This window comes from Heptranchias perlo, chromosome 22, assembly GCF_035084215.1.
Source record: "Heptranchias perlo isolate sHepPer1 chromosome 22, sHepPer1.hap1, whole genome shotgun sequence".
In the NCBI taxonomy this organism is placed as follows: Eukaryota; Metazoa; Chordata; class Chondrichthyes; order Hexanchiformes; family Hexanchidae; genus Heptranchias; species Heptranchias perlo.
The window spans coordinates 40021525-40044044 of record NC_090346.1 but is presented as its reverse complement, the minus strand read 5'-3'; the positions used below and the strand labels follow the sequence as shown (position 1 = coordinate 40044044).

The 22520-nt window shown below is 42.1% G+C and overlaps 1 protein-coding gene across 1 annotated transcript in view; it reads right to left on the bottom strand.

Annotated features, from left to right (window-relative positions):
• Positions 1–22520, bottom strand: part of grin2aa (glutamate receptor, ionotropic, N-methyl D-aspartate 2A, a) — a 175721-nt gene that overhangs the window by 71271 nt on the left and 81930 nt on the right. The window contains exon 4 of the mRNA XM_068003756.1: positions 12826–12940. Within this exon, the coding sequence (XP_067859857.1) occupies positions 12826–12940 (115 nt within the window). The remainder of the gene's footprint in view (positions 1–12825; positions 12941–22520) is intronic.

Genomic DNA, 22520 nt, shown 5'->3' with positions numbered 1-22520 from the left:
GAGGAAAGATCAAGGTATTTTTTTTAAAGCATTGCATTATCATATTAGTGTTGAGGGGATGCTTTACATAAAAGAAATCAATGGCATCTATGTGTGGCCCACAATGCTAAGAGTGAAATAGACTACTGAATTATGGTATAGATTCTTCTGCGCTGACTGCCAGGAAGAGCATATATTGCCGTTCCTTCATCGTCACTGGGTCAGAATCCTGGGACTCCCTACCTAACAGCACTGTGGTACAATGTAAAGCTTTAGGAAAGCTATGGCAGTGGCAAGACTTTCAATTTTACATTGTATATTGTCCATCTTGACTCTGTGCCTTGCTGAGTTATGGATGTGCATGAGCTGCACTGAAAAACAATAGGGTTGTGCAGGGACTGCAGCGGTTCAAGAAGCCAGTCACCACCACCTTCTCAAGGGCAATTAGGGATGGGCAATAAATGCTGGCCTTGCGAGCGATGACCACATCCCATGAACGAATAAAAAAAATTTGAGCTGCAGCCCTTTAAAGGCTACACACCCGCAAGATTTTGTGATCTCCTCTTAGTCACGCTCTCTGCTCAAGCTCCAAGTTACATTCGATCCATGTAGCTGGCCTAGCCAGACGCTGCCAGTTCTTCCCTTTGTCGGCACGTACCAGGAAATTGTGGCAATTGTATTTCAAGTATGGAATTGCATAAAACATTTCAACAAAAGAAGTTTCATAAATTATTCAAAGCCATCTCAAAAAAAAATTGCTACCACCTTTCCTTGGCTTCAGGAGGTAAATACTTTATTGACTTGTTCTGAAGCGCTCCTTGTAGAAAGCAGAGAGCAAGCATTTAATTGCACCAAAAAGTATTTTCTAACTGAAAAAGTTCCAAGTGGAATTTATTCTGAATTGCTCTATTGCGTAAATGAAAAGTTTGGCCTTTAACCCCAATAAGGCTGGAGGAACCAAAAAACAGAACAAATAATATGAAAAGATAATATTTTAAAATTGATTTATAGTATTTTCAGGATCAAAGCATTATGAAAAAAGGAGCACCCCTCCTGGTGCCTCACTGTCCCCCCTAGTCCAGTATTATGGTTTAAGACAACAACAATGACTCGCATTAATATAGTGCCTTGAACGTAGGTAATGCCCCAAGGTGCTTCACAGGAGCGTAAGTGGACAAAAATTGACATTAAGCCAAAGAAGGAACTATTAGGACAAGTGATTAAAAGTTTGGTCAAAGAGGTAGGTTTTAAGGAGCATCTTAAAAGGAGGAGTGAGAGGCGGAGAGGTTTAGCGAGGGAATTCCAAAGCCTGGGGCCCAGATGACTGAAGGCATGGCTGCCAATGGTGGGGAGAAGGAAGTCGGCAATGCTCTCTGAAATTCATTTCACTTGCTGTATAACTATTTAAATCGAAGGAATCTTACAACACCAGGTTATAGTCCAACAGTTTTATTTGAAAATCACAAGCTTTCGGAGGCTTTCTCCTTCGTCAGCTTGTGATTTTCAAATAAAACTGTTGGACTATAACCTGGTGTTGTAAGATTCCTTACATTTGTCCACCCCAGTCCATCACCGGCATCTCCACATCATATTTAAATCGAAGGAGGGAGCGCTTGGAGCAAGGAGATGAATGTTCATTCTGAGGCAAATGTAAAGAATCTTACAACACCAGGTTATAGTCCAACAATTTTATTTGAAAATCACAAGCTTTCGGAGATTACCTCCTTCGTCAGGTGAGTGAGTGGGATTCCTTGAACGTTTCGCATTTATAGTCAGAGAACAATACCTGGTGATTACAGATAATCTTTCCAACTGCCCGTTGTCAAGGCAATCAAAGTGTTCAGACAGAGAGGTGTTACCTACAGGACCACCGAATACACAAACGGCCAGAACACAAGACAGAGAGAGGGAGAAACATCCGAAAGGAAGAGAAAGACAGAGAATGACCCATTGTATTAAAAACAGATAACCTTTATTCGCTGGTGGGGTTACGTGTAGCGTGACATGAACCCCACCAGCGAATAAAAGTTATCTGTTTTTAATACAACGGGTCATTCTCTGTCTTTCTCTTCCTTTCGGAAGTTTCTCCCTCTCTCTCTCTCTGTCTTGTGTTCTGGCCGTTTGTGTATTCGGTGGTCCTGTAGGTAACACCTCACTTTGATTGTCTTGACAACGGGCAGTTGGAAAGATTATCTGTAATCACCAGGTATTGTTCTCTGACTATAAATGCGAAACGTTCAAGGAGTCCCACACTCACTCACCTGACGAAGGAGGTAATCTCCGAAAGCTTGTGATTTTCAAATAAAATTGTTGGACTATAACCTGGTGTTGTAAGATTCTTTACATTTGTCAACCCCAGTCCATCACCGGCATCTCCACATCATTCTGAGGCAGCACTCATTCTTCCTATATTATTGATTACTATGTAAACTAATTTTAGGAATTCTAGGCCAACTCCTGATAAATAAAATTAGAATTCCACGCCATGGACCCGATATTAGGAGGGAGGCGGGTGAGCAGCGGGGTTCGACTGGGCACGTGGATAATGCGCCCAGTGAAATCCGGGTGCTCCGCACTTGATCGCAGCCTAATTGAAGGCACTTACCTTGGCTTCCGGGTTTTGCGCTGGAAAGCTGCGCAACAGGCGGACTGCGCACCCGCATCATGGGCTGTCAGCTGGAGGAGCCCTATTTAAAGGGGCAGTCCTCCACTGACTGATGCTGCAGAAAATAGGAAAAATTACAGCATGGAGCAGCCCAGGTGGAAGGCTGCTTCCAAGTTTAATGATGCCTCACTCCAGGTCCTACTGGATGGGGTGAGGAGGAGGGGGAGGACAGAGATTTTCTCCCCGGCGAACGGGAGGAAGTGGCCTGCCTCTGCCACCATGAAGGCCTGGCTCGAGGTGGCAGAGGAGGTCACCAGCACCACCAACATATCACGCACCTGCATACAGTGCAAGAGGCGCTTCAATGACCTAAGTAGGTCAGCCGAAGCGAGTACACTTACTCATTCCCCTACACTCCGTCTGCCACATCACCGCCCCCACCCCACATCTCCTTCTGCACTGCCAACACTACTCTATCACGTCACTGCTCACACCCACTCAAACCTCATCCTCATCTTACCTGTACTTACTCACCTTGCCAGTACTCATCCCACCACTACCACTCAACCCAATCCACATACAATCTCATGGCTCTGTCTCATACTCACCCTCTCATGCATCTCTCAACCTACCACTACCTGTGCTGCAGCCACAGGGCATGCATCACATATGTGTAGTAGGAAGCGTAAGGCAAACATGTCGTGAGCATGAAGGGGATGCATAAGGGTGTTTGAGGGTTTGTCATGATTTTTACTTATATTTGATTTCTGATCAACTCACATTACATATTATATTGTCACCACTACTGCCACATCTTTGTGAATCTTGTCTGGTTTGTGCAATAATGCCCTTTCCTGAGGATCACCATGAAGACCCACAACTGATGCCACCCATTGTGTCACTGCAGAGTGGGTGTAGGTGTATTTGCAGGGCTCTTTTGTGCAGACGACTGAGAGACGCCAGCGCTGTCCCTGGTGGCATACTGGAAGGATGTGGACAAGAAGTTGTTGAGGGCAGTGGTGACTTTGACAGCGACAGGGCCAGCCAGGAGCAGCTCGGCATTAAGGAGGCTGCAGATGTGCACGACTACATGTCGAGTGACTCTGAGCCTCTGTGTGCACTGCTGCTCAGAGAGGTCCAGGAAGCTGAGCCTCGGTCTGTAGACCCTGTGGCGAGGGTAGTGCCTTCTGCGACTCATCTTCCTCCTGCTGTGCAGGTGGATGTGTCACAGCACTGTGTTGTGGAGCTCCACGTGTCAGAGGTGGACAGCATGGCCGGCGAGGCTGGTGATGCTGTTCATCCTCTGAGGAGGTCATGACTGCAGCTACGGCGGCCCCCATCCAGAAGATGTACATTTGAGGGGGTCCGCAAGGTAGGTAAATGTGTCTGCACACCGGGGTTGAGGTTACAAGTTGGTGAATTTTATTGTTAGGAGGAGGGTGGTGGAGGCCAAACTTTGTCCAAAGTGACAGAGTGGCCTCCTGCAATGAGTGAGGGTCTCCCCCACCTGTCAAATGGACTTTTGCAGCTACCACAGTCTGGTGGCTGCAACACGTCCATTTGAACTGGGAGTGTTTCCCCCAGTACAGTAAACACTCTCAATTTGGATGAAAATCCCACCCCTCCTAAAATATCCTACAAATCAGGTCTGCTAACGACCTGAAGTATCCAATTAGTTGATTTAAGTGGGATCCCACCGGCTATAATTGTCGGTGGGAGTCCCGCATGCGGGGGCTGTGCGTGCATCTAAGCGCATCATTGGGGAACCTGGAAGTGGGCGGGTTGGAGCCAGGCTCCGGACCCGCCCCGGGAACCCCAAATTTCGGAGCCCCCCCCCGCCTCAGATGTCTGAAAATCGAGCCCCATTTCTGAATATTAGTTTTCAGGTACCGATCAATTTAGGTCTTTCGCTGAGCACTGTTTTTGAAATAATATTGAAACAGGTTCCTCAAACAGCAGTAGAACTCATTCCAAAACTATATTTCATCACATCTGCAGGCAACATGACTTACATTTTTAAGGCTTGCTTGCATTTAAGACTTATGTTCAGAAACGGCACGCATCCAATAGAGGCATAGAGTACAAAAGCAAGCGAGTTTTTTGAGGATGTAACCAGCAAGGTAGATAAAGGGGAGCCGGTGGATGTGGTAAATTTGGATTTTCAAACGGCATTTGATAAGGTGCCACATAAAAGGTTGTTACACAAGATAAGGGCTCATCGGGTTGGGGGTAATATATTAGCATGGGTAGAGGATTGGTTAATGGACTGAAAACAGAGAGTAGGGATAAACGGGTCATTTTCAGGCTGGCAGGCTGTAACTAGTGGGGTGCTGCAAGGATCGGTGCTTGGGCCTCAGCTATTTACAATCTACATTAATGACTTAGATGAAGGGACCAAGTGTAATGTATCCAAGTTTGCTGATGATACAAAGCTAGGTGGGAAAGTAAGCTGTGAGAAGGACATAGAGTCTGCAAAGGGATATAGACAGGTTAAGTGAGTGGGCAAGAAGGTGGCAGATGGAGTATATTGTGGGGAAATGTGAGGTTATTCACTTTGGTGGGAAGAATAGAAAAATGGAATTTTTTTAAAAGGTGAGAAACTATTAAATGTCGGTGTTCAGAGAGACTTGGGTGTCCTCGTACAAGAAACACAAAAAGTTAGCATGCAGTTTATACAGCAAGCAATTAGGAAAGCAAATGGAATGTTGGCCTTCATTGCAAGGGAGTTGGAGTACAAAAGTAAGGAAATCTTACTACAATTGTATAGGGCTTTGGTGAGACCTCATCTGGAGTACTGAGTACAGTTTTGGTCCCCTTATCTAGGGGAGGATATACTTGTCTTAGCGGCAGTGCAGCGAAGGTTCAGTGGATTAATTCCTGGGATGAGAGGGTTGTCCTATGAGGAGAGATTGAGTAAAATGGGCCTATACTCTCTGGAGTTTAGAAGAATGAAAGGTGATCTCATTGAAACATATAAGATTACGAGGGGGCTTGACAGGGTAGATGCTGAGAGGCTGTTTCCCGTGGCTGGAGAGTTTAGAATTAGGTGGCAAACTCTCAGGATGAGGGGTCGGCCATTTAGGACTGAGATGAGGAGGAATTTCTTCACTCAGAGGGTTGTGAATCTTCCCTCCCCTAGAGGGCTGAGGATGCTGAGTCATTGAATATATTCAAAGATAAGATAGACAGATATTTGGACTCTAGGGGAATCAAGGGTTATGGGAATTGGGCGGGAAAGTGGGGTCGAGGTCGAAGATCAGCCATGATCTGATTGAATGGTGTAGCAGGCTTGAGGGGCCATATGGCCTACTCCTGCTCCTATTTCTTATGTTCTTATGAAGTTATGCTAAACCATTATAAAACATTGGTTAGGCCTCAGCTGGAGTATTGTGTTCAATTCTGGGCACTGCATTTTTTAGGAAGGATGTCAAGGTCTTAGAGAGGGTGCAGAGTAGATTTACTAGAATGGTACCAGGGCTAAGGGACTTCAGTTATGTGGAGAGATTGGAGAAGCTAGGGTTGTTCTCCTTAGAACAGAGAAGGTTGAGGGGAGATTTGATTGAGATGTTCAAAATCATGAACGGTTTTGATAGATTAAATAAGGAGAAACTGTTTCCAGTGACAGAAGGATCGGTAACCAGAGGACACAGATTTAAGGTGATCGGCAAAAGAGCCAGAGGCACCACGAGGAAACTTTTTTTTACACAGCGAGTTGTAATGATCTGGAATGCACTGCCTGAAAGGATGGTGGAAGCAGATTCAATAATAACTTTCAAATACTTGGAAGGGAAAAAATTTACAGGGCTGTGGAGAAAGAGCATGGGTGTGGGACTAATTGGATCGCTCTTTCAAAGAGCTAGCATAGGCACGATGGGCCAAATGGCCTCCTCCTGCACTATATCTACTATGATACTTTGATACCATCCTTTCAAAAGTTTGGACTTTGAAACAACATTTTATCTTTCTAATGGTAAATGATTCGCTTTCATGTTAACCAAAGAAGCTAATTTAAAATTTTAAGAAAAACAGAGCATGCTGGAGTTATACAGCAGGTCCATCAGAATCTGTAAAGACTACATAAGTGAAATAGATTTGAAAAAGCACTGATTATGTACAGCTTCCACAGTTTGACACAGAAACCTATTCAGAATAGTTCTGCTGAAGTGTCTCTATATAAGATGGTTACCCGTCTTTGGTCTTTTTAGATGCTCAAGGACTTGCACAAGAAAGATGGACAAGAAGTGTGAAGTGGTGCATTTTGGAAGGAAGAATGAAGAGAGGCAATATAAACTAAATGGTACAATTTTAAAGGGGGTGCAGGAACAGAGAGATCTGGGTATTTACGTACACAAATCTTTGAAGGCGCCCAAGATAAGTTGAAAAGGTTGTTAAAAAAGCATACTGGATCCTTGGTTTTATAAATAGAGGCATATAGTACAAAAGCAAGGCAGTTATCCTAAACCTTTATAAATCAGTTGTTAGGCCTCAGCTGGAGTAGTGTGTCCAATTCTGGGCACCACACTTTAGGAAGGATGTCAAGGCCTTGGAGGATGCAGAGGAGATTTATTAGAATGGTGCCAGGGATGAGGGGCTTCAATTGTGTGGAGAGACTAGAGAAACTGGGATTGTTCTCCTTAGAGCAAAGAAGGTTAAGGGGAGATTTAATAGGGGTGTTCAAAATTATGAAGGGTTTTGATAGAGTAAATAAGGAGAAACTGTTTCCACTGATAGGAGGGTCGGTAACCAGAAGACACAGATTTAAAATAATTAGCAAAAGAACTAGAGGGAAGATGAGGGGAATTTTAATTACACAGCAAGTTGTTAAGATCTGGAATGCACTACCTGGAAGATAGAAGCAGATTCAATAGTAACTTTCAAAAGGGAATTGGATAAATATTTGAAGGGGAAAAATTGCAGGGTTATGGGGAAAGAGCAGAGGAATGGGACTAATTGGATAGCTCTTTCAAAGAGCCGGCACCGGTACGATGGGCCGAAAGGCCTCCTTCTGAGCTGCATGATTCTATGACTTACTGTGTATTTCCAGCATTTTCTGTTTCTATTACAGATTTTCAGCATTTGCAGTTTCTTTTCTTTTTAACTCTGATTTTTACTGCACACAATTATTTAACTTCAATGGGATAAAGTTTAGATATGTTATTATCGTCTATGAAATCTAAGTATTGTATGAAGTCACACTAATTACTCTGTCTTTGACTTCAGTGCTTCACTGTTTTGTAAGCAAATTGAAAACTAGCATAAATTATGTTTTTTCCTTGTTTTTATTTTTTACTGAAAACAGTAGAAGTGTGGCATTAAAAAAAATACTGACTTAAGAAACATAAAATATCCTTTATGTTCATATGGCCATCAGAACTCACTTGTGACTTCCTGGGCCATCCTCACTCATGCAATAAAAAGGATTCCATTGAACATCATAAATTTAACAAGGCCTCATATGTGGTTTGTAGCCAACAATCCCTAAGGCTCCTCATCAGATATTTCTAGTGTAATGCTTCTGTTGGCATTGTATGTCTCCTCAAGTTCTTTTATAATTCTCTCTCATGCTCTGCCTTACTCTATCACCTTCAACTGAAAATATCTGACTTTTAGGGTTTTATCGGCAGAACCAACTTTCTGTGACCACAGACAACGAAAGTCACTTGACAGATACATTAACAAATTCAAGTAATTTGCCTTCAGATCTCATGTCAAGGTCTTCCACCTCTGACTTTTATATCCAGGACCTTAGTATATTCCTTCAACTTCCTGCATCATTTTTAAGTGCATTGCTGGGCTCCAACTTTCAAACACAATGTCAGCAGAATTTAATCCAGAATTTGGAGCAGGGAGGGGCAGCAAGCTCTTGGTTTTAGCAAAGGCAGTTAAAAACCCTCTCACCCCTACTGTGAAGTCTCAGCCAAAGATTTCTATACTGGACGAGGTGGTCAAGAAACTGTGCTCTCAAAACTGAAAGAATGGCTTCACACATCACCCGTAAAATACAATTTATGTTTTCTTGGCCTCTCCTTATACTATTATCCAGCAGTTGTTTCAGTGCCACACACCAATTGCTGCCTTAAAGATAATAAAGAGAGAAAATAAAAACAACCTTTTTTTAAAAAAATCTCACTTTTTCTGGAAATTGCTTACAAATGTTTGAGATCCATTCTATTCATCACCGCTCACCTGGGTAGCCCATTGTTCTTCTGGTTATATACTCCTACATCCTTTACAGGAAACAATGAATTCATGCTTGGGGACATTGGTGGGATATATTGTTATTGGCCATGGTTGTGTAATTTATTAAAATACTGTAAATCATCTATTACAAATGATACAGTGTTATGTTTATTATAAACTTTCAGATTTTTCATATTCTTGGTAAATTTTAATCGATAGTATTTCTCAGCAATAACTGCCAATGTAAAATAATATATTTGTTGGCAGTAAATGACAAAAACAATGTGAAAAGTATCTAATCCTATCTAGAATATTTATTCTGGTTGAAATTGTCTGTGAACCATCTTATATTGTATACAACAAATTCCAGGATTGAAAAATTAGGGGCAAATGCCTTAAGGTTTTTGCTAATAATAGTACAGCCTGAATATATATAATGTACTGTCCTGCCACATTGCTCAGAAAAAATAGAAACACTGAATCCTGGCAACCTTTTAAATCCTTCCTCTGAAAGATTCAGGGGCACCAATTCCTGAGGGTGTACTGCAAAGTACCAGCTTCCTGATGTTTTACTGCTTCACTGTAACACAATGGGAAAATAATTCCAATGGCTGTAATGGGTAGTGGCATTGGGAATGCGTTCAAAATGATCATGTTTATGATGCCGCTACAGACAGCGACCACAGCAATACTTTTTCTACAAAAGGGAAAACACATCGCAGGAGTCATAAGGAGAGGTGAGGCCTATGTAAATGTGATGAAGTATTGCTCTGTTTGTGCGTGTATCCAGGGTTAGCTCTGTATTCTAATTGTCTTTTTATAAAAGCATTGAGCCACTAATAGAGAAAAAGGACACAATGCGTGTCATCAACAACAACAACTTGCATTTGTATAGCACCTTTAATGTAGCAAAACGTCCCAATGCGCTTCATAGGAGCGATTATCAGACAAAATTTGACACTGAGCAACATAAAGAGATCTCAGAACAGGTGACCAAAAGCTTGGTCAAATAGGTAGGTTTTAAGGAGCGACTTAAAGGAGAAGGGAGAGGCGGACAGGTAGACATTTCTCGTGTTAAAGTACATAGCATTTAATTGTATGACCAAAACCTCTCTATCTCTGTAACCTCCTCCGGTCCTACAACCCTCAGTGATCTCTGCGCTTCTCCAATTCTGGCCTCTTACGCATCCCTGATTTTAATTGCTCCACCATTGGCGGCCGTGCCTTCAGCTACCGAGGCCCTAATCTCTGGAATTCCCTCCCTAAATCTCTCCGCCTCTCTACCTCTCTCTCCTCCTTTAAGACACTCTTTAAAACCCACCTCTTTGGCCAAGCTATTGGTCATCTGGTCACCTGTCCTAATATCACTTTATGCGGCTCATTGTCAAATTTTGTTTGATAACTCTCCAGTGAAGTGCATTGGAATGTTTTATTACATTAAAGGCACTATATAAATGCAAGTTGTTGTTATAGAAATATTTTTCCCATTGTATTGGTGAAGCAATAGAAGTGTTAAGCAGAGATTTGTCTCCTATTATTTCTTCAGTAAAATCCACTTTTCCAATGAGCTTGGCTATATGATACAAAATCTCATGCAAATGAATGCATCAGTGACAGATCTCCTGTCTATTTGAGTGCTGCGTTGCAGTTATCCTGATCTTCCAGCAAAAATAATCTCTTTCTGCAATATTCTTCAATTTTAAATTAAGCTCTTCATCTGCATTTTGGAGCCCATTTTACAGTGATCAACAGCAAAATGAGTACTTCTGTCCCCATTGGCCCATTTCGCTTTTGAGTAAAAACGTGTTATTCCGCAATGCAACTGATATTGGCAATGCCAAAGGACCAGAGACATTGTAGCACAGAAGGAGGCCTTCTGACCCATTGAGGGAAATTTAACCTCCCCACGACGGGTGGGAGAGAGTCGGGGGGGGGGGGGTAAATTGATTTTTAAAAAAATCTGAAACCTGACCCCAACCTGCGCGAACGCACCTACTTCCGGTTTAACCGTGGCGGGTTTGGGGGTGTCCGAGTAACCCGCTCTGGAGAGTTGGGTCAGTGATTATAATATTTAAATGAGACTCTGTTCCTCAGGTTTTGGGAACACGGCTGCTGAAGGGAGGCGGAAGCTGCCAGATCCAACAGTTAAGTGCTTCTTCAGCACTGCTTGTGGGCCAAGAAGAGCAGGAATGCTTCGCCCCGGCCCCTCAAGCAAACCATCTGCCGTGATCTCTCACTCCCCGTGATCGGCCGACCCCTGCGATCTTCAGAACCCCCCGATCTCCCCCTCCCCCTCCCCCTCCCCACCCTAAAAATCTCGCCCACTCTCCCTTCTCTCTGCCACATTCTGAGCACCCCCCCCCCACCCCCTGCATAAACCCCCAATCTTCTTCTACTGCAGGCTTTCCTGCCTGGCAGCTGGCCAGCCTGTCAATCTAATGAGGTCATGCCTTTAAATTCGGCAGAAGCTCCTCCTTCCCAGTATTTCTGGGTTTCCTGGCCACGCCCCCGCTCCCTCCCCATAAATTAGTGCCTGTTCCATATTTACATCTTAAAAATAAAATGATGTGCCATGCAGTATCCTTTGCCATCAATGCCCTTATTTCCTTATCTATTGGAATTGCTGCTCAGTCAATGTGCTTCCTACATTTTATCTGTTGGAAACATTAATTTTTAAAACAAATAGAGAGGGTGTTTTGATGGACTCTTGCCACATGGGAGGATAGCGAGGAATATGAGCCCTTCCTTTTTATAAAACTATTTATTATATTGAATTTTTAAAATTAGGATTTAGCAGCATAGTGCGTGTATTTTTTTTTAAATTCTGCCTTCCTGATGGCAAGATAAAACTAGACACATTTCTGAAAATTGGTATTGCACGTACTTACACTGAACCTGAATCGGCAATGTAGAGATTGCCAATGACGTAGTCTACTGAAGAACTGCTTTTTGTTGACATGCAATTACCTTTACTTGAGGAATCGCAAGGCTCCCTGAGTGTAATAACTTGTGTTATAGGATTTCCCCTGAGGCCTACATGACAACAAGAATGTATGAATAGAATTTACTATGAATGGTGTGAAACACTTCAAAGGATCTACTTCCCAGACTACACACAGGTTTGCTTCATTAGTCCAGTAGCAGTAGCAAGGAGAATTGTTGGAAGTCTTCAGGTTGAAATTATTTTGGAACTGAACCAGCAAAAAGACAATAAGCATTTTTATTTTATATCACTGCAATGTAGAACTACTTCACTTCTGGACCACTTGAATCAAACATTATAATATGAGAAAGTAAATGAAGAGTTTAAGATAACAGATTAAAGGAAAGTTACATTTCCTGTTTATAACAGGTTACCCGGTATGTAGTGGTATATGGAATGCTGAGGTCACTGGCTATTAAGAAATCCTCTGAAAATTGAGTAAAAGAGGTGACATCACACACAAGTATAACTGTATACTTTCCATCAGAACATTTTCCTCAAACTCTCTAATGGCAATATTCATTTCAAGAAAAAAATGTGATCCAATCAAGTACAATGTATTTAAAGTAATTTCTAGGAAAATTAAGTTCAACGCTACTGTGCTACATGAACAGTCTATAATTGGCGTATCAAGCACGTTTAACTGACTAACGCACAGCACATATCTATATCATTCACATGGCTATTGTTTGATAATAGAACAAAAATTAACTGCCATTTGAATGTGTTCTTATTCACCAGCAACTTACCGAGTGGAGTGATTTGCAATAAGACAATATTGCAGCTCAATGGGAACACTGATAGCAGTGTGGAGAAGATAGAGATGGAAATACATCTTCCATCTAGTCCTGTCATAAGTCAACGATTGAGTGTTATTAGTGGTAGCTGTGGAGAATTCCTATCCCAAATCTTGAACTTACCCATCCAGGTAAATGTGTGAGAAAGCAAATATTTAAACAAAATTAAATGATGATTAAAGTGATGCTTAGTCTCGTATAAGAATATAAATTATAATCAGATGACCCAGTAAATCCAACGACTGTGTCCTGAAATAGAAAGGAAGAAATGCCAAACAAACCTTCTCCCAGGTACGCTCCTTGTTCAGTACTATCACCACTAGCTTAGGGTTGGCCTGATATCCATCTCGTGTGAAGGAGAGGTCTCTGCCATCCCAGGACACGTTCATCATAAACCTGAAAGAAAACAGTGTAAGAAATGAATGGAAAACAGCTGATGTTAACTTGTCCATCGTGTGGGTCGAAAGCTTTGAATGATAAGACAGGCTGTGTTTTAAATATGCTTTATAGTCTAGTCCGCATTGTTTAACCTAGGTCCACAATCCATGCTGTAAAAAATTGATTTCTTTTTGCTAATGCTGCAGTAACATGGCTATAAATAATTAACATGATCAATAAAAAAGTCTGTACACCACTTAAATTAATTCTTAATATTTCATCTAAGCTGTAAATAAAGTATAATCAATTCATGGTATTGAGGTGCCCTCCCATTGACCCTGCAATTTCATCGCTGGCGGGCACTGGTGGGCACAACCCTGGCATAACTGCTGGGATCGTGAAGAATGGATTTTTGGCCTCCCAGTGTTTAACATGCAAAAATAAATCATCTCACATGATGTTATCAGTACTTACACGGTGGTTGTGTTATGTGTTAACAGGCCTACTAATATATGAATAATTACGGTGGTTTGACAGTTTTAATCAAGCATGTATTAATTATTTATGGTAAAAATGTTATTTTTTTATACAAACAATTCATTTTTATTGCTGGAGTATCATTGCTTTGTCAAATGTTAATTATTAGTTTACAACAGATGAACTGTAATGTTTTGTGTGCATGTTAAATCATTTAAATAATTTTCTCTACATTTCTACTGTTGGATGTTGTAAAGTAGAAGAATATAAGATCTTAGTTCAGAGTAACTAAATAAATACAAAAAGATGTGATTTTGTTGTATTGGCAGATGATTTTCAGATCAGAGATTCAGATCATTAAAGTTTATAGTGACGAAGAATGTAGCTTCAGTCTGAAAAAATATCTTCTAGCAGGACTTTGTAATAAAAAGGATTTATTTTATCTAAAAATATAATTGGTGTGGAAATGCTACTTCAATTCTCAGAAATTTTTGTTAGAACAGATAAAAGATTTTACACCTCTAAGAACGATCAATTTGAAACTCTACTATCTTTTGCACCAGGCTTTTATCAGGAGTCAAATACAGCGCAGATTATCACATTGAAGAGGTTTAATCGATTGGATGGTTTGTTATATGTGTGACTTTGGTAATAATAGAAACTTCTGTTTCACATGACAGCCCTTTGGTAAAATCAACTTGATATAAAACAAAGGGCAAGGAAAAATGATCACTCCCTATTCTGAGTGATTGGAAACAGTCCTGAAAGGACCCCATATGGATTCCAGCAGTCATGGAACTTTTCTTAGCATCTGTTTATTTTTTTAAACTGTCTCCACAAAAAGAAAGAAAAACTTGTATTTTATATAGCAGCTGTCACAACCTCAGGATGTCCCAAAGTACTTTACAGCCAATGAAGTACTTTTGAAATGTAGTCACTGTTGTAATGTAGGAAACACGGCAGCCAATTTGCCCACAGCAAGGTCCCACAAACATCAATGAGATAATGACCAGCTGATCTGTTTTAGGTGATGTTGATGGAAAATGTTGGACAGTACACTGGGGAGAACTCCCCTGCTCTTCTTTGAAGTAGTACCATGGGATCGCTTACATCCACCAGGGAGGGCAGACACTGTAATGTTATTCCATTCTCAGAGTGTTTGGAGCCTGGAAGAGTCAGAAAAACATGTTCGAAGAACTCTGCTGTCACCAAAGTTTGCACCATAGTAGACATTAGGGTAAATTTTCTTTTTCACTGCACGAGCAGTAATCTGGCAGAGCGAATTGCCCGCCTGTTACACAACCAGTCTGATTTTCATTCCATTAATCAGACAGGTTCTTTAATGGGCAGGTGATCCACTCCACCAGGTAACTGTCCAGAGGGTGGAGACCAAAATTTACCCCATTATATCTTTAGCAGTATCAGATTTCTGAAATTGGTGGAATTCTCAGGGAAATAAGGAAATGGTTGAAAATGGCTGTTTACATCATTTTTCTGGGGGTTCTACCAGTCTCCCACCAGAATTATGATGGCAGACTGGGATAACCCCTAAAGAATTTCAGGGTCAGATTACAGATTTAGTCTATTTATGATAAGCAAGATGACTGACTAAAGTGACGCAGCATGGTGCATTCATTAGTCTTATATCATTATATGGAGCTAAGTTGTATCGATTGAACTAAGTAAATCTGATCATAACTATTGCTCTTTATGTTAACCTTACAGTGGAACAAAGCAGCTTAACAATCTGAACCAAGCCTCACCTTATCTAATCTGGTCCACTTTCAGAGAGATGCAAAAGACATGAGGATCCAGCTCAGATCCCATTAAAATGCTATTGTGACATCCCTAGGTTATGCTATTGTACAAGTAGATACAGGACAGTGTGAGTCAACTCCCACTTAAGTAAGAAGCTTAAAATGCTTAAGGGACCAATTGACGCAACTGACCCTGAGAAGGTACCTACAACAGACCTGAATTTGTAACACTTGGGCTTTTGAGCTTTGAAAGGAGGCAACTGAATGGTGATTTTACAGGTGTATTAATTGGTAAATGGTATTGAAAAGGTAGATTCATAATGTGACTACAAACTAAACTGAGAGTAGGACAATAAGGCACAGGTTAAAATTAGTAAAAGGAACATTTTGGACTGATGTCAGGAAGTGATCAACAGGTAGAATGGATTTTAGGACAGAACTCTGGGGTGAAAACCTTGGAATTAACTAAGAGGGGATATCGTGATGTGGGGACTGTAGGGTCTTTCTGGCTGCAATCCCATTGCGCACTGCTGGGAAAAAATATTTTTCTGGCACTGACATCTCCGGCCCAATAAGAAAGGCCCTCAAGCTCCCTTCCTTGAAACAGCAGGGTGACATTCCAATTTTCCAGTACCTCATTGAGGTGGACACCTCTGCTGCACTTCCACAGCTGTGGGTCGCCTGCCCCAATTATGTAAATGACCTATTCCCGCAATTTGGTGGCAAATGTAAGTCCTGGCCCACCACATTCCTGGTGGCGGAGCACAAACCCAGCATTTTTGGGGTCCCTGCTGGCATTAGAACTTTTAAGTCGTTTTCATCATCTTTATTTATCTATGCTACAGAGACATCACAAATGCAGTAATGTCTTAAGTGTGAAGGCAATAAACTGATTAAAATCTGTGGCTAACTCTTGTAACTATAGTAGGCCATTGCAACCCTGTGTGATTATATATATTTAAAAGAAGATACATTGCTACAGTGAAACCTGAAGAAAAGAGGGATCTAATGGTTCTAATGTACCTCCCTGTGTGCATCATTTTCACCAGATCAGCACTCAGCTTCTACTCTCTTTGTGTTATGAGCTGCCACTTCCCTACTGTTATACCAGACGATATTACAATGCATCACTAACTCATTTGATAGCCCTGTTACTAGACTTGTTCTGGCAGCTACTTCAAAATGTGCTGCACCAGCAAATTGTGGTGCCAGTCTATTGCTGCCAACAAGGTATTTGCCAATAGTTTCATTACAAAAAGAAATGATAAAACATTTATGTTCTCTGCACAACCGCGTCGTAAGGCAGAGAGCTGCTTATACATACTTAAGAGTAATGTCAGTAATAAGGTAAAGGGACAATCAAAGTCATGCACTTCCACATTGGGACCCTAGAATTGCACAGGACACGCAAACCCATTTGCCGCACGCTATGAATCTGACACTTGCTTGGATTGCTTGTCCTGCAGGAGGGTACAATAAGAAACCGTACGTGTCAAAAGATAAACTGCTCAAGGGCACTCAGTACATTAGAATAGCTGCTAAAAGTCCACAGAGATTGATGAATTATGCAGCAGATTGAAACTTAATTATCAAGGATGTTTATAGGTCCTGGCAGATGCAAGTACAAACCACTGAGAGGAAGCCAAAGGTGTGTCAAACTTCCAAAAATATAAAACATGCTTCACAATAGTTTAATCTGGATAGCAGCTAAACTACTGTACAACCAAACAACAACTTGCATTTATATAGAAACATAAACGAGGTAAAACATCCCACCCAAGGCGCTTCACAGGAGTGATTATCAGACAAAATTTGGCACCAAGCCACATAAAGAGATATTAGGACAGGTGACCAAAGCTTGGTCAAAGAGACAGGTTTTAAGGAGCGACTTAAAGAAGAAGAGGTAGAGAGGTGGAGAGGTTTAGGGAGGGAATTCCAGAGCCTAAGGCCTTGGCAGCTGAAGGCACAACCACCAATGGTGGAGCAAAGGAAATCGGGGATACACAATAGGCCAGAATTGGAGGAGCGCAGAGATCTCGAAGGGTTGTAGGGCTGGAGGAGGTTATAGAGATAGGGAGGGGCGAGGCTGTGGAGGGATTTGAACACAAGAACCAAGGCTCATAAAGCTTCTGAATCTGGTAGAGTTGTTATCATACACATGCCTTGTCTTTGTACTCTTTCCCGCTGAGGTGAGATACATCAACAATGGGGAATTAAATATTACCTTTTACACTCAGTGCCCGAATCAGGCACTCCAACATCAGGTATAGTATGGATAAATGGAAGATAAAGTCCCTTCTTTGGGAACTGGTTAAAAATGAATAATAATATATGGTTACACAGATATTCTACAATTTTTGACAACCCTTGGAGGAGGGAATAACTTTGCAAAACATTTCCTCAAGAAGTTAAATAAGTGGGTTCCATAATAGCAGAAGTTGCAGATGGTCTATGGAAGGAAAAGAATGAATAAATTGAATGCCCTTTTCTCACTCTATACCTTGCTGCTCTGCCCTCTGTGTACTCACTCTGCCCCACTGATTTCCTTAACCCAACTCCCACACCCATCGTGTGACATTTCCATTTCTCCACAGCTATCCTCGTGGTCTCCAGGCAAAATGATCAATTTAGTGCTAAATTTTTGGCACCTTTTCGTGGACTTGTGCCCACCAGGAACTAGGTTGAGACTGCTCCGAGCATTATTTTATGTGGATCCCTCACAACCAGTAGAGCCAGAGCTATATTTAAACAAAGGTCCTGGAGGTGAAAGGAAAGCATTCTAATTAAGAGCACGAATCAGTTCACCTTTAAGATTCTTGATTTCTGAAGAACAAAATCCACAGGATGTTTAAAAGGAATAAATTAAAATATTTTGTGGCTCTGTGTTACACCTGCTGAAGAGGGTGTGCCAGCAAAAATCTCATAACATTTCAGTGCCAATATCCATTATTATATTAGTACCACCTTTGCTCCACCCTACCTAACATTAATTGCGCAGAACTGAATGGAGAAGAATATCATTAAAACTTGCAGCATAGCAGAATGGGTTTGTGCTTTGAAATATTTGTCAAATGCACCTATGATACTCCCAAGTCTGTGCATTTTATAATTTATACATTTTCTATCAAGTTATTTGCAGATCACAATTGGAAAATGACGTCTTTTTGGGGATTGTGCAGGCAGGCTCAGCTGCTGGTACTGCATATTATCACCAGGAAAGGTCACACTGCATAAACTTTAATGCATGGTTCTGCATTTCAACCTGAGATTTTAATAAGACTAAAATACAAAAGAAATAGATCATCACCATTGCATTGTCTTCCATTCATAAACACTGCAAAGCAACTCACAAGATCCATTACCATGGTGACAGTGCCCTTTTAAAATGTCATGGCAAATGAGAGGTGTTTTTTTGCTGAGAAAATAATGTTCAAAGTTCTTCAGCATTCTCAGAGTGATATAAAATGCTACTAAGATACAGTATCACTATTCTAATAAAATGATTGGCAAATACGGGGATTTATGGATAGCAGGTAATGGGCTTGTCAGTTCATCAGTACGTGTACAGTAATCCGCAAGGAGGAGGAAGCAAGCTGAGTAGGATTGCATAAGAATGATTGTCTGATGATCAATGTCATCTGTTACGTTAGAGACTTCTCAGGATGTTGCAAACCCACTTGTCTGGCATCCAATGCTGCAGTTTGGATCTTTGCCTGTTTTTCTTTTACTTATTACGTAAATGGTAGCATTCCAGCAAACTAAAAGGCAACATGCACCTAGGTCCCCTCATCAGTGACTGTCACGTTGAATCAGATACGAGTGTAGATTTACTAGATTCTTACTTTTTTATCTAAATATAGATTTCATGCAACAAGGAGCAATAAGACTTAGAGGGCACTTAAATGGAGAGTTGTGGAGTAGGGAATTTATTCTTTGTGCAGAACAGAATAACTGAATTATAAAGGCCTTTCTTGTGAGTAAAATTATTGAAAGTATAATCTTTTTACAGTGTTATCAGGCAATACTGAAGGGTTCAGATGGTGTTACAAGTCATGAGAACAAAGCTCGTACAGTTTGTAAACCTCATTTGAACTCCGAATGAGATTATGTCCTTGAAGCATACTCCAGTTGGCATTAGTTCACATAACATATACAGGTCCATGGAGTCCATGGGGGCAGTTTTATGCTTTTTTTTTTAAATCAAGCTATTTTTTCCCCTCAGTAGTAGGTGTCATGATGGACAGTAACAGACAGTAGACCCCTGCAACTGAATCACACACTTTGAACTGCATAGATACAGGGTTTAATGTCACTGTATTTTGCAATGGAATCGCACATATTACTGTACATATGAAACATTACATAAATTATTGAATAATTAAGCAAATAATAACAAAAGTCTCACACACATTCTGTCAGGGATTCTAATATTTAATACAATCTGTACACAAGAATGTACTCCAGCACCATGGCTTATTCCACAATTGATGGCTTCATAGCCGGGATTAATTGAAATATTTAAATCATGTGGAGAAATTATGCCAAACTCTTTTCTTCCAGAAATCTATGACACAGGCTTTGGAGTTGATTTTAACCTGACGAGCCCGGTGCAAACCATGTGGGTGGGCAGTTAAAAACGAGCAGGCTACTAACCCGCTCAGATGCCGACCGTTTTCGATGTTAACCTCCAGGGCTTTGCAGGTAGATGAGGCAGCTACCTAAAGCAGGCCGGGAGCCTCATAGATTTACGCGAGCCGGGGACCGATTACGTCAATAGGGCCCCTGTGCAATTTTAACCGGGGCCTGAGCGGAGAAGCTCCTGCAGCTTTCCTGCTGGGCTGAAGCAAGTCTGTGGCTGGTCTATAGGCCCTTCTGGTACGTCTCAAACTGTCCTTAGTAGGACAGGAGGAGCATTTACCTGAAAGTCAGCGGGCAGCCAAGGGCTCCCAATCTTCGCCTACCGGCAGTCATTCTGTGCCCTCTTCATGCCCGTTCTGGGCTGGAAGTGGACTGGCGACATTTAAATCAAACCCAGCAGTTAAAATTGCCACAGCCTCCTGGTGCCTCTGCCAGGCAGGAAATCAACTCGATGGAGCGATTTCCTGCAGGAAACCTTTTGAGTTAAAATCCACCCCATTGTGTCTAAATCTAGGTGTGCTGCCCTGCATTCTCAGCATTATAAGCTTCCACAAGAATCTAGAGAAGAGAAAAATAGCACAACAAACTATTGCTAGAGACAGAGGATACTTTTAAGGGCCACTGAGGTTGCCTATATTTATTCCTTCAATCCAACTATACAGAGAGAACAAGGCCAGCAGTCTGATATGATTAATGTCTCCAAACTTAGCCGACTGGATAATTCATGAGCGGCAAAGTTACAAGTGGGTCATCGTCAGCCTCCTGAGTGAAGATATTTATCATCTCACTGTGGGCTGTGACAGGCCATAGGTGTGAAAAGATAAAAAAGATATCACCAAAGTCGCCAGACTCCTTGTGTAGTGTCAATCCTCCTTAAACGTTACAATGAATGTGCTGCAGACTTCATGATGTAGTATCAGCCACCACTGCTCTGCTTTCATGTTACATTAGTGCAGGCAAGCAGAAATTATACTGAACGCTGTTGGAATCAAGAAACGCATGAGGAACTGTCCAATTCAGCGGCAAATTTTTTTAAAAATCACAGTTGGCTTGTGATTGTCATTAATTCATCAGTTACGTAAGCTGCATATTGCACTGCACACCTCTATATATTGGTGCTATCTCACGTGAAAATATACGGCAGTAATTTCCACAGGGGTTCTCCTGATCCCCAGCCGTAACTTTGGTGGAAACCCGTGAGAAACGGCTGTTAACACAGTTTCCCCATTCCCGCCGCCACCATTTTAACTTGGCTGAATTCAGGCATGGGAATGCCGTCCATACCACAGGCGCAGGGCGTCTAATTTCAATGATAAAGCCGCCTCCCGGTGTCATTATCGGGACGCAGGCGCCATTTTAAACTCGGGCCTGACTAAGTCCGACTAAGTCTGCGACCTGCCAGCGAAAGCTGACGGTAGTAAGGATCCTAGCACAGGAGGTCTAGGTAAGTTATTCTTAATTTTTTTTTAATAAAGGTGCCATGTAGACCAGGAGTGTTAATTTTATCCATGTGATTTATATCAATTAGTGTTAATTGTATTCAGGTGATGGGTATCAATTGGGGCTCTCTTGTATCCATTGATAGGAGAGAGCTTATCTAGCGGGTGCTCGATGTGTAATGTGGATCTCTGTGAATAAAGGCTTGGAAGCAACTGAAGACCAGGCTGTAGTATTCTATCCTGGATGAGCGCAGCTCCCACAACACTCAAGAAGCTCGACACCATCCAGGACAAAGCAGCCCGCTTGAATTACACCCCATCCACCACCCTAAACATTCACTCCCTCCACCATTGGCTCACCGTGGCTGCAGACTGTACCATCTACACGATACACTTCAGCAACTCGCCAAGGCTCATTCAACAGCACCTCCCAAACCAGTGACCTCTACCACCTAGAAGGACAAGGCAGCAGGCGCATGGCAACGCCACTACCTGCACGTTCCCCTCCAAGTCACACACCATCCTGACTTGGAAATATTTTGCCGTTCCTTCATCGTCGCTGGGTCAAAATCCTGGAACTCCCTATGTAACAGCACTGTGGGAGAACCTTCACCACACGGACTGCAGCGGTTCAAGAAGGCAGCTCGTCACCACCTTCTCAAGGACAATTAGGGATGGGCAATAAATGCCGGCCTCGCCAGTGATGCCCACATCCCTTGAATGAATAAAAAAAACCTTCACTGCCTGGCTATCCAATTTATAACGAGGAGGAGCAGGAATACTCCTGGTACCATGAGGCTACCGTGGGCCTCCTCTGCCCTGGGATTCCCCCCTGCCCTCGATTGCCAAACCTCCCTCTCCCCCACTCCCAAATCCTTATTTACCTTACTGGGGACCGTTTCTGTGGTTCTCCTGCGGTAGCCTAACCCCCCTTCATGAACCTTGACTCCCGCCCACCGGCGATGACATCATTCACACTGGTTTCGGGTGAGAGTCGGTGTCAGGTCCTGTAACTGAAGCCGTGAAGTTAAAATCTTCCAGGCCTCACACTCCGAGGTGGGGAGGGGAGGGGGGATCAAATGATTCACCACTTCCTTCGGCCCCCCGCATCCCCGATTCCCAGCCCAAGTTAAAATCCGGGCTAAGATTTTTAATCTATTATTATAATAGATAGATATTTCCCTTAACTCATCCATTGGAAGGAGTATAGAAGGATACAAGTTGTCAATATGTATTCCAAAAGGAGCCATTTTGCCTCTAGAGGAGGTAATCGATCCACTTCAGGAT